Below are 13593 nucleotides of genomic sequence, written 5' to 3'. Positions count from 1 at the left end.
ACCCTAGGCACCTCTACTACTACTACCCCCCATTCTGCCATGTCCTGCAGCAAGCTCCCCCTCTATCACCCCCCAGCGTGTTGGTAGTACTTACTGCAGACAGTCAGGTTGTGCACAGCCCCGGGTAGCAGCAGCCGGGAGTCCAGCACATGAAAGGTCGCCCTTCTTCTCCGCCTGCAGACCAGGTTGGCAGTGTCACATAGCAGGGTCGAAATGCTTGGGCATTGCTCCTGGGATTTTGGCCCGGGACTCAGCACTACACCCAGGTTGTTCCGGGGCCAATCCAGAAAAACGGGCTCTTCACAATGTGTGGTCAGGGAAAACCACAGAGGAAGAAGAGAGGGGACATAGGCTGCTACGGTGAGAACATAGGGGAGGTTACAGTGTGACGTTGCAGTAATCTTCCCTCATCTCCTACATTACAACCCATACAGAGGGCTAGCATAGCTCCACCCCCCGACACCCCGCCCTCGTGTTTTGATTGGCCCACAGACCAATCAATTAAACACAATGGATGACCATAGATTTGTAAAAATATCGATGGTCATCCATTGCATAGTTAAGCACTATCGATGGCCAGTTGCCGAATTGCCATCGATGGCAATGGCAACGATGGCCATCCCTACAGAGGGCTGCTGCGGGGGGGAGGGGGAACCTGGCCAAACATCAGTGACCGGAGGCACTGCCCCCAGATAGCGTCACGCTCTCCACTCCCCAGCTCCATCCTGCTGCTGCTGCCACCCGGTCATCCTGCTGTCGCCACCAGAGACCAGGGGCGGATCTAAACTAGGGGCAGGGGCGTAGCTTCTGTAAGGCAGCCCCCGCCACTGCTTGGGGGAGCAGGGGCTGCGTGGGCGCCGGCTCCCGCCCGGCGCACTATGTGTGTTAGATCGTGCGTTTTTTTTTTTCACTTACATTCTGCTGCGGGCGCCTGCTGGCGCGCCGCCTGCCGCTGCCGCACACGGGAGCAGCCATGATGACAGACTGTCATGCACTTGATGTGCGGGCAGCTGTCCAATGCGAGGGTTGGTTGCGCCGTGCGCGGCTTGGGCTTTGGCTATGGCTGGAATGAGAGGGCGGGCGGGGGAGTGGCCTGGCACTGAGTGACAGGGTAAGCAGCAGTGACTGCTGGTTACTCTGCCTCAGCTTCGCCTATGCGTGTGACGTGATCACATCACACGCTGGAGAGGCCACGCCAGACAGAGGAGCCCGGGAAGCTGAGCAGAGAGGGAGGTTTCCTTGCAGTGTCCCAGTCGACGGCGTCCAGTCCCATAACTTGTTCTTGCACAGCATTGTAAAAGCAGAGGTGTGTTTTAACTTCAATTATATAAATACATTTTAAAGAAGTGTGTGTGTGTGTGTGTGTGTGTGCGCGCGCTTGGCTGTGAGCAGTGCAGGAGGGATCAGATTCCCAATTGGGTCCCTCCTAGATACATTTGAGTGTCACACAAAGTGTGTCACAGTGTGTGTGTGTATATTAGTGATGGGAAATCTAGTTCGTTTTGGTGACTAGTTCATTATGATCTAGTTCACCCAAAAGATTAGATCAGAAGATTAGTTCATCTAGTTCATTTAGTTCATTATTCCAGCACTGACTCAGAGACTGAGAGGAGTGAATGGATCTAGATGAACTAGACTAGATTATGACACACAGAGCAGGCATTGTAATACCAGCTCATTGTAGGAGTTATAGTCTTGTTAGAATGATCATATACTGTATGTTTAATAAATCAGATTATTTTCTAGTTTAGAAAAGCAATAAATTATACAGCACCCTTCTAGTGACATGTTTATTGTTTAGCTCTGCAATATTAATCCCATTGTGGTTATTATTTTACATTCCATAATATGCAAGTAAAATACCCAAATTCAGAGTAATTTAATAAGTCAAATTTTTTTCTGCTTTTAAAATACAGTAATTAGAAAAAAACATGTCCCCTTGCCCCAATGTAACTGACCTTAGAGAGATAAAGTAGAGACTTTGCAAAGTAACCAGTTGCTGATTGGTTGCTAGGGGCAACTGCTCCACTGTATGCATCATGAAGGTTCATACATATCCATCTCTGACTGTAATGTGGAATAAACAGAGGTACTACAGTATACTGTATAACATGCAGCAGCCAGCACTGTGTCTGTGGCTGCATACACACAACACATGTGCCTGAGCACAGCAGTGCCACACATGGTAGCTCACAGGTACTGTACAGTCTCATTATGGCTGTATAGTCAGAGATTAGTTCAGGGATCTAGATTAGTTCAGGGATCTGTATGATCAGTGAACTAATTGAACTACTGAACTATTTGCAGGACTCATGAGTCATCAGGACAATGTAGTTCATTTGGATCCGCAGAGTCCAGACCATGTCTGAGCTCAGCACTGCCATCTTTGGCAGCTACCATGTACTGCCTCCTGTGTATTGCATGAGAGCTGATAACATGGCTGCTGCAGAAGCTCCTACACAAGTCCCAGCAGAAGATTTAGCACAGCAGTATGCTCAGGACCCAGTACCAGAAGCAGCAGCAAGTGTTTGGACATCTGAACTAATCATATAATGATAGCATCACAGAAAGGTGAGCAGCATGAGCACACATGCTCACTCACAGACACACCACACAACTTTGTCTAGGCAGTGCATATTTTTATTTTATTAGATCTGTATTTGCTGGGCTTTGTTGTACTTTTAACTTTAGATTCAGGAAGTAAAGATCCAGTAAATGAGCCTTATGGATCTGCTGGGCTCTGTCTGTCTGTGTGTTACACCTCCCACTTGCTTTACTTCCTGGTGAACTAAATGAACTAATCTTTGCCAGAGCACTGATCTGAACGATTTAGTTCACTTTGAAGATTAGTTCATTTTGATCTAATCATTCACGAACTACCCATCACTAGTGTATATCCCATTAACTATGTAAAACCCAGGTGTCATTTTTTCTAATGTATAGATATCTATATTTCATTTTTTATTTCATTTGTTAAATTTCCCTGTTTTGGCACTCAGATGAGGGGGGGGGGGGGGGGGGGGGGCTCCAATTATTTTTGGCAGGGGGGAGCAAAATTTATAGTTACGCCACTGACTAGGGGGCAGAAATAGAGATATAGGATATGACCACTATTTGCGCACTGCTGCCTATAGTCCGTACTATTCTGTAGTTATCACCCAATAACTTAAACAATACCAAAAAATACAAAAATGGGAATTCCGAACTATCAACTGGTATACATTTTTACATATTTAAATAGGAATTTCCTATTTACCAGAAAAACATAAGGGTAGTGTACAGATTCGTACCAAAACTCACACTTTGCAGTGTTATCTTAATGTGCATAAAGGTATCACAGGGGGGTGAAAGTAATAATATTAAGAAGTAACGGATTTACACATTTATGTTTATTCTTTATTTTATATACACACTATCTGGAGTTGAAGAGGATAATGTAGAAAGTTACAGGAAAAGAAAACGCTACGTGCACATACAGTGCCGTATACACTGTGAGTAGGGTACGCCTATCTATATTTTCCTGCTTCACTCCATTGGTAGGAATTTCTTTATCAATACACTAATCAGCACCTAATTATTGGTTTATCCTCTGACTTACTTCCCATACCACCGGAAATATATGAGGAGAGAATATCCAAATACGATAAGATTCATTGGAGGTTTGATGGTCTGAACACACCAGTATCAGTTGCGCCTTAAGAAGTTCGGAATTCCCATTCTTGTATTTCCTAGACTAGGGGGGCGCTGATCCTGCTTGCACTGACCACTCCCGTGCAACAGGCATTCACACTGCCCGGGCCCCTGACTTTGAACAGGCAGCCGCAAGCCAGCAGCTCTTCTCCCTGCACTCCCACCCGCCTAATTCTATGCTCGCCGACCATCGAATGATTTCTCACCTCATCAGAAATAAGTCAGTCACAACTGACCTTTAGGTCTGCTGCTGTTCGCCGAAAAGGAGGCGGGCACTGACATCATGTGACATCAGCTACCCGCCCCGTGCAGGCATTGGCCCACCTGCGTTCCCAGGGGAACACCCAGCGTTTTCATGGAGATGCCCATAAAACGCTGGGCATTCCCCCTGCCCCAGCCCACTCTCCGCCCCCTTCCATCCCCTTAGTGTGCAAACGTCCCGTGGATACTTTCTGTAGGCATTTTCACCCATACACAGACCCACAACATTGGTCCCCGCAGCAATTTCGCTGTGGACCGATGAAACCTGAATCACCCCCTAACTGCATAGTATTATTTGCTCAGACCTACAATTTGACATCAACAAAATCTAACAACCTAGATACTGTCAACCTTTTTAACCAAACCCCGCTACTGGGGAAATCTGTAAACCCTGCACTACGGTTAGAGGTTCCTGGGGGTTGTAATTGGGAAACGCTGGCATACGCAGAACTTTAAATGCCATTTGATATTAAGTTTTTTTTTTTTTTAGATTTTAAATAATATTTGCCTGGTGACGAGAACTATTATATCGTCTGTGTACAGTTACTGCTGGTCAGTTCTAACAAATAATAATTCATAATACGCATTTTTAAAAGTGGGTGGAGTCTATCAAAATGGGGCCAAACAACATTTTTTTTCCCATTTGGTTCAGTAAGTATTTTATTTGAGCCACTTTATGTTGAATATTCTATTGGGGATTTTACCTGTAATCTTGTTAGCAGAAAATATGTTGATCATTTTTTATTTTATATAGTGGGGACATAATATGCAACATTTTACACAAGGGATGGGGAACCTTCGGCCTTCCAGCAGTTGTTGAACTACATATGCCAGCATGCCCTGCTACAGTTTCGCTATTTGGCCATGCTAAAACTGTTGCAGGGCATGCTGGGACGTGTAGTTCAACAAAAGCTGGAGGGCTGAAGTTTTCTCTATCCCTGATTTATACCATGTTTTCTTCAACCCCAGCAGACTTTCCAATTTAAAAATAGGTCGTAGGATGCCCACGGGCAGATGTGCCAACACACACACACACACACACTACAACAAAACAATCCGCAGAATAGTGTTAAGGTCCATAGACACTTGCCGACTCGCATCATGAACAATAATGTTAAGTATTTTACCTTGAACTCCTGCTGAAATGATGTAGCCCATACACACTGAACGATACCATGTACAGGGGATGGGGGCTAAAGGAGCAGCGTTAACAACTCATGGGAGTGGGCATTGTTTGTTGCGTACACACTGGGTAATATTATGAACGATATCCCTCAGGAGGGCCATAATAAGCACCCATATGCATGCTGTTCACAATGTGAGCTTCAGTAATTTAGGGCCTTATTCTGGTTGGTGCGGCCAGGCCGTACGCGTACGTTCCGGGGTTTTTCATGATCTGCGCATGCGTACAATCGCCAATGCGCAGGCGCGAACACTCCACAACGCTAACGGACGGGTCTCTCCGTGCGAAAAAACCTGTACGCGAGAGTACGGGCATTGGGGGCGGCATAGGGGCGTGTTGAGGGGAGCGGCCGAAATAATGAGGGAAAATGGGCGTAAATATGGGCGTACACGGGGGTGTGCACCAAAAATGAACGGTGCTACTACCGCACAATCGCCTAAAGCACCGTTTATTTCGGACACAAAACAGGCGCCCGCCAACCGCCAGCTCAGACCACCCCTACAGATACCGCATGCCTGCGTGCGCCTGGGTTTGCTAATTTACGCTGATTACTACTCAAACACATACACCTGAATGTAATAAGCAATGCTGCAGTCTATTAAGTCTAAACCATGATTTCACTACCTGCAAGCCACACACAGCACTCAAACACATTGGAAGCTTATCTTTCTATACTTCTCTACATTTAAAGGTTTGTTTAATTTAAGGTAAGAATCTTTTTAAGACCTGCTTATATATGCTAAGGTAGGTATTTGTTAAACAGTTATACACATTCACTACGTGCTTTCATAGACTTTACACAGTAGCACACTTAATCTACACAAGTCGACATGTGTCAACGTGTTCACTCTAATACAAACATAGGTTTTGTATTTATGATACAATAACATAAACCACATCTAACACCTACAAAGGATGTTTCAGCAATGTTTTAAGCCCATGCCCACTATTTTGTACACAATTAGAATAATTAATTAATTGTCAGAATTGTAGTTGAAAGGCAAGATTTGCAGGTCCATATATGTGAAGGGTATGCCAGCGTGCACGGACGTACGCTCACTCTCACGAGCGGTGACATAAGCTGAGTTTTCTATTGAAAACAATAGGGACCCGTCCGTGCAAGCTGGCGTATGCTCAGATAGCCGCAAGAAGTCGGTGGGAAGACGGACGAGAGACGTCCGTAAACGGTGGCGTACGCTCTGTTGTACGCCAGTTGTCGGAGTGTAAGGGCTGGTCCGTCCGTGTACGTTGGCGTACGCTCAATTGTACGCCACTCCCCTTCGACGTTGTTTCTGGCCGTACGTATGCGGCTGAGTTGTGGGTGGACTTAACCCCAACGGCTGCGTACGGAGAGCGTACGTTAATAGTGAACGTACGCACGTTTGGCCGCTCCGATCAGAATAACCTCCTTAGTGTAGAGCAGAGCAGTGGTTTCCAACCTCAACCCTCAAACAGGTCTTGTTAGGATTTCGGTTTGTGTAGGCACTCCCGCTGTTGTTGAGCTAAATATCGCAGCATGCCCTGCTGCAGTTTTACCCTTTATCCATGCTGAAACCATTGCAGAGCATGCTGGGATGCATAGTTTAACAGCAGCTGGAGTGCCAGACAGGGGCGTAACTAGATATTTGTAGGCCCCATAGCAAAAGTTTGTAAGGGCCCCCTATTTAGCAACTGATGGTGATAAATGTATGTAAAACATATTACTTAGACAGTAAAGACGGGCCTCCTTCAGCTCTGGGCCCCATAGCAGCTGCACCCCTTGCACCTATGGTAGTTACGCCTTTGGTGCCAGAGGTTCCCCGTCCCCGATATAGGTTATAGATCACTGCCGATACTGTGGCATTCATCCAAAATAAGGTCAGTCAGTTTGTGTTTGGGATTACGCAATAGGGACTGCCCAAATCACAAGAATGGTGTATTGAAGTTTCCCATATCAGTTTCTTGCTATCATTTTATTAAGCATACGAGATCAAGAATAGCTAGATACAATGGGGGAAGTTCTACTCAAGTCAATTTTTATTGTCATCAGCAGCGGGAGAAAACTCTCTCTGCAGACGAAATTGTGTAATACATAAATACCAGTACAGTAAAAGCAATATCCGCAAATACATATAAAAAAGGGAAGAAAAATACATAAGGGATACATAAAATCAAACATCACTTCAAGCATTCAACATACGCACTGCTGATGGAAGGAAACTATTGTGCAAGCAGCTTGTACGTGCCCTCATGGTTCTGAACCTTTTTAGCGAAGGTAATTTCTCGAATGAACTAAAAAACGGGTGACTGGAATCGGCTAAAATATTTTTGGTACGCTTTAAAATTCTAGAATTATAGAGCTCCAGTATGGTTGGCAGTTGCACTCCTATAATTTTGCCTGCGGCCTTTACAATACGTTCTAATTTTGAGCGTTCCCTAACCGTGCAATTGCCGAACCAGACGATAATGCCGAAGGTCAGAATACTTTCTATCGAACATCTATAGAAGTTTGTCATGGTGGGCTTGCTCACACCGGCCGCTTTTAAACGCCTCAGAAAAAAGAGACGCTGTTGGGATTTCTTTGTCTGAGTGAGAACATTGCCAGACCATGACAAATTGTCTGAGACCTGAAGTCCCAGAAACTTGACTGTCTCCATAATTTCTACATCTGCCTCATTTATACACACTGGTTTCTTCGGCACCACTAGCTTTCTCCTGAAATCAATCACTAATTCTTTAGTTTTTCCCTCATTTAACACTAAGTTGTTTCCCTCACTCCAGGCTACCAGTCTCGCTATTTCTTTTCTGTAGTGGGTTTCATCATCCTCACTAATCAACCCCACAACTGCTATATCGTCAGCAAATTTCACAATCTTGACAGAGTCAGAGGACGATATGCAGTCGTGGGTAAACAGCGAGTATAGTAGGGGACTGAGGACACATCCCTGCGGCATTCCAGTCTGAATTATGGTCTCCTCAGATACGGTGTTCCCCATTCTGACCACCTGGGGTCTGTTAGTTAGGAAATTCAAGATCCAGTTGCAGGTAGATCCGCTCAAGCCCAAGTCAAATAATTTCGACACTAGTGACATTGGGATCACTGTGTTAAATGCGGAACTATAGTCAACCAGAAGAATCCTAACATAGGTTGATTTATGCTCCAAGTGCGTTAGGGTGGAGTGCATGACAGAAGCTACAGCATCGTCAGAGCAACGTTTTTTCCTGTATGCAAATTGAAAGGGATCAAATTCTACCGGCAAGAATGACTGAATCTGTCTTACAAGCAGTTTCTCAATACATTTGGTTACTAATGACGTTAACGCAATAGGGCGGTAGTCATTCAAACATTTGGGGAGGCCTTTCTTTTTGGGAACTGGGATGATGGTCGAGGTTTTTAGGCATTTTGGGACTATGCAGTCCAAGAGGGATTGGTTGAATAAAAAAGTTTAAATCCCACCCAATTGGTCTGCACAGTTTGCCAGAACACTACCACAGATCCCATCAGGACCAGCTGATTTTTTCGGGTCTGTCTGACGCAAACAATGAACCACTGTACTGACATCAAACATAATGGGGGATTCTGCCTCCCGAATGTTTCTGGGCACAATGGGTACATTGTTATTTTTGTCGAATCTGGAGTAAAAGGAGTTTAAGTCGCTAACTAACAGACTGTTATCACCCCCCATCTCTACTTTCCTCTCTTTGTAACCAGTGATTTCTTGGATCAACTGCCACATGCATCTGGGATTTTTGATTTGGCTACTCTGAGCCTCAATTTTTACAGTGTAGTTAATCTTCGCTTGTCTAATTCCCTGTCGTAATTCAGACACACCAGGAACAGTCCACGGATATCACCAGCAAAGGTAATATGTACAGCCGCAGCGTATGCACGCGCCGCCATCTTTTCGCGCCGCTATACTCTTGCATACCTCCCAACTTTCATGATAGCAGAATAGGGACACTGCGCGAGCATCCGAAAAGTGGTGTGGTCTATGCAAATGAGGGTGCGGCTTATGCCAATTAAACCGCACCCCCTATTTTCGGTCGCGAATAGACGCTGTGCGCATGTGCACAGCATCTATTCGGTCAGATTGGGGAGAACTCCCAACTCCCTCCCCCCCCTGCAGCGGGACACGTAGGGTCATGGGAGAGACGCGGGAACGTCCCCAAAAAATCGGGACAGTTTAGCAGGACAGTTGGGAGGTATGCTCTTGTCCACTATCGAGGGTTTAAAATCTACCCTCTCCCCCATTTCTGCACATACAAATATTCATGCTGTTCAGGGATGAGTAGTTCTCTCGCTGGCTATGAATACTGCATGCATACCTCGCAACTTTGCCAGGAGGGGAAGTGGGACCTGCTGTGGTGGAGGCACTTCCCAAAATGGGGTGGGTGAGTGGAGCAGCTCGGCAGCAACCAACTCCCTCCTCACACTGTTAGATGCCATGCGTATGGCCTCTATTCAGCGGGCACTGGCTGCTTTGCAGAGCAGCAGTAATTACAGGCTCCCCATCCTGGCCCCACCCTGCCCGTGGAACACTGCGGCCCCTAGCAGGACTGTGCCACTGTAATCAGGACAGTTGGGAGGTATGTTGTATCTTTTACCAGTTGCTTTGATAAATGGCTCAGCAGCAATAGCAACTCAAGTGGTAATTCAATCTGTTGGAGAACATTACATACAGGTCACAATGTAATACACAGCTATAGGGTCAGTAAATTGACGCATTTTTTTTTTCTCCAGATGATTAAATTAAAAAATTAAAATGACAAAAAAATAAAATTTAATAAAAAAAAAAATGACATATTCATTACTCGCCCAAATCCTCACTTACTCTGGAAGCACTATTATTTCCTTTAGGACTCTGAGGTAACGTTGGTTTGGGTATATCTGACCTGTGTATACAGACTCTTCCACTGTGTGCAAGCCTAGACCCTCTCATATATTGTTCTGTACCTGACAGCATGCGGCTAGGGCTAGGCTGTAGCTTTGACCTAAAGATACATAAGCACACCAATATCTGTACACATGTACATGGATGTACTATGTGCGCACAGATACATACATACATACATACATACAACAATTATATACACATGTATATACAAAATCACAACTATATATAGCTAAAATATTCAACACCTATAGTACACGCTGCTGACCCCTGTAACACCCCCTTGCAGTGGTCACTGCCTGGGATCACAGTGCAGGCTGCCTGGGGAACTCAAGCAGCCGCAGGAGCCAGGCACCGCGATGGGGTCTGTGAAACTCTTCTTAAGGATATCCAGTTTCTTCGCCTCAAACACGTCCTTCTCATCCCGAAGCTTCTTGTTCATGTCCCTAGAAGACAATATGTAATGAGCATCCACAGCATTTCCACATTGTATATCAGTATAGCACGGGTAGGGGTCAAAGGGTCAACTCAATTAAGGTCGACATACAATGGGTCGACGACTGAAGGGTGACAGCGCTTAGGTCAACACCTGAAATAGGTTGACGAGGTTGGAAGGTCGACATGAGTTTTCACGTTTGTACTGCCCCGGATGTTGACATGGCCACTGTCCATGTGTACTGCTGCGCTCCTCACTCCAGGTGGACTTTTTATACTGAACAGTGGAGAAACCATTAGATGGTGAGCGAATATCGAATGCCTTCTCTTCCATTCTGGGGCATGCGAGCAGATGTGTATGCTAATGCATCTGCTCGCATGCAGGGGACCGGATTTGGATGTGCGACGGGCAATGTTTACCTGCTCACTAGGCTCTGAATACATGTAGCCTAAGGCAGTGGCATACCTATCTCGATGTAGACCCCGCCGTGGCTTGGGGGAGCTGGCGCCAGCAGGGTCTGCGGGGTGCACTGCAAAAACCGGAGCTGCAGTGCAGGGAAATGCCCTAAATTGTGGATACAGGATTGGGAAGAGATAAGACTGCAATTTACCAAAAATTGGCACAGTATCTCCATATTTTGGTAAATTGCGGCCTAAGGATTATGTCTGAATCGGGCACATAACCTCCACACATTCCTTGTGTACAACTTCTGATAGATCTATTGTTTAGGACTACACTACATTCTGAAGCATTGGGGTGGCTGAGTTTGCCCTAAGTAATGTGGATTTGAGCCCCTGCGCTTTGGTACGGTCACTGGTGGGCTCTGATCAAGAACATTTGACCTGTTTTTCCATTTACGTCCTACACCTCCCGAAGGACTTTCGTTTTACAGCACCCGTTTTCTTTGCTACTCCTTATAATTGTCTATTAACATTATTTGTTATAGACCTATAGTTTATTTATGTATTTCTTTATTAACAGTTTCTTATATAGCGCACACATATTCCGCAGCACTTTACAGAGTATAGTTGAACATTCACATCAGTCCCTGCCACAGTGGAGGTTACAATCTATATTCCCTACCACATGTAAAAGTGCACACAGACATTCTAGGGTTAATTTTTGTTGGAAGCCAACAAAATTGGGAGGAAACCGGAGTACCCGGAGGAAACCCACGCATACACGGGGAGAATATACAAACTCTGCACAGTTAGAGCCATGGTGGGAATTGAACCCATAACCTCAGCGATGTGAGGCAGTAATGCTAACCATTACACTGTCAGTGATGCCCTAACTCTGTACACATGATGTCCTGTATTGCAATACAGTCTTAGGGCCTTATTCTAGTTCACTCTGACAAAATCCTTCTTAGATGGACAAAACCATGTTCACTGCAGGTGGGGCAGATGTAACTTGTGCAGAGAGAATTAGATTTGGGTGGAGTTTTACTTCACAGTGAGATCTATATTGCAGTGTAAAAAAAAAGCAGCCAGTATTTACCCTGCACAGAAACAAAATAACTCACCCAAATCTAATTCTCTCTGCACATTTTACATCTGCCCCCCTGCAGTGCACATGGTTTTGTCCATCTAATTTTGTCACAAAGAGTGAACTAGAATAAGGCCCTTAGTAACTGGTGTTATAGCGCATTATATTCCTCTGCTGTTCAGTAGGGTTGGTAATTGGCTGTTCTGCTTCATATTTTTATTGCTGCTTACAGCTTTGATTTTTACCATTGCAGCTTCCTCTTGTGGCATATTGTGTGATTAAGTTTAAATATTCACATCCTGTAAATGTAACATTATTACCACCTAGCAGGTACATTTTCAACAAATAGAGATGACGCTGCTGTACTCTGACAAAGTGGTGACTGCTAGTGTGAAGCTGTTAAAATGATATCAGACATATCTATATTTAGTGTGTTACATTACACTGTTTCCTGGAAGACCCGGACATTCAATTTCATATGCAGATACAGTGACAGTAACACACTGAATATAGATAGACATGCTGTATATAACTTTAATCAACTGAAGCTGCTTGTGCTTCAATAGTCGCTTTATTTTGCAAATAAGATGCTATTTAATACGAAGTCACAAATAGACACCCGGCACTACTGAGTCACACAGAGCTTGCGCGTTTTGTATAACGCGACTTGTATGGGATAGAGGATAGATGTATGGGGACAAATCTGTATGTATCTTATGGAGGAAGTTACCTGAGCAGCTCCAACTGCCGTAGAAGACTCTGCTTCTCCTTCTGCATGTTCCGCGAGACTTTATACACATCTCTGCGGGGAAACAAAAATAAGTCAGTCACTCATCCCTTTTACAATTCAGTGAAACATTAACAATACCCTAAAGCAGGGGCAGCCAACTCCAGTCCTTGAGAGCTACCAACAGTTCACATTTTCCAGCTCACCTCACAGGTAACACAGGTGCACTCATTACTGACTGACACATTTTAAAAGATCGGTACTTGTTTCCTAGCACGGCCACAACGATCATAATCGCGGTCATCGGGGGTAAAATCGGGGCCATCGCGGGCATCGCATGCGCAAAAAAATCGGGTCTGATGGGCCAGACGCAATGCCCGCGATTTCCCCATAGAGAACAATGTTAAATGCCTCAGTTTACCCGCGATGACCACGATTTCCCATAGGAAACAATGTGAAATGGCTCAATTTACCCAAATTATCATAGGAACCATGGTAAATGGGCCAAAAACACCCCTGAACATTGAAATGTCCCCCCAAAAGTAGTTTACGCCACCACGCGATCAACGTGAACCCGAAGCGTGGCGGTACGTGTCCTCCGACCTTTTCATACCCCTACTATCCACTAGGGCGTGGAGTGAGAATAGAATAGTGTGGCGAGCGCAGCGAGCCACCGAGCCCGAAGCGTGGCGAGCCCCGCGAGGGGACGCGGATACCCGTGAAGCCCGCGAAGGGACGCGTTTACCTGTGAAGGTATCTGCGTCCGCTCGCCACGCTTCGGGCTCGCCACACTATTCTATTCTCACTCCACGCCCTAGTGGATAGTAGGGGTATGAAAAGGTCGGAGGACGCGTACCGACGCCCCTCGCGGGCTCGCTGCGCTCGCCACGCTTCGGGTTCACGTTCATCGCGGGGTGGCATGAACTACTTTTGGGGG

The 13593-nt window shown here is 45.6% G+C and overlaps 1 protein-coding gene across 3 annotated transcripts in view; it reads right to left on the bottom strand.

Moving 5' to 3' along the window:
- Positions 1-9877: 9877 nt before the first annotated feature.
- The window catches only part of CRACR2B (calcium release activated channel regulator 2B), an 83407-nt gene continuing 79691 nt past the window's right edge, over positions 9878-13593 (bottom strand). For all 3 annotated transcript variants that reach the window (XM_083165414.1, XM_083165413.1, XM_083165415.1), the window contains exons 9-10: positions 12660-12731; positions 9878-10451 (exon numbers count right to left, since the gene is read on the bottom strand). In XM_083165414.1, the coding sequence (XP_083021540.1) occupies positions 10298-10451; positions 12660-12731 (226 nt within the window). In that variant the 3' untranslated portion in view covers positions 9878-10297. The remainder of the gene's footprint in view (positions 10452-12659; positions 12732-13593) is intronic.

The sequence above is a fragment of the Crinia signifera genome, chromosome 11 (assembly GCF_055691185.1).
Source record: "Crinia signifera chromosome 11, ASM5569118v1, whole genome shotgun sequence".
Classification (NCBI taxonomy): domain Eukaryota; kingdom Metazoa; phylum Chordata; class Amphibia; order Anura; family Myobatrachidae; genus Crinia; species Crinia signifera.
This window is presented reverse-complemented; position numbering and strand designations above follow the sequence as displayed.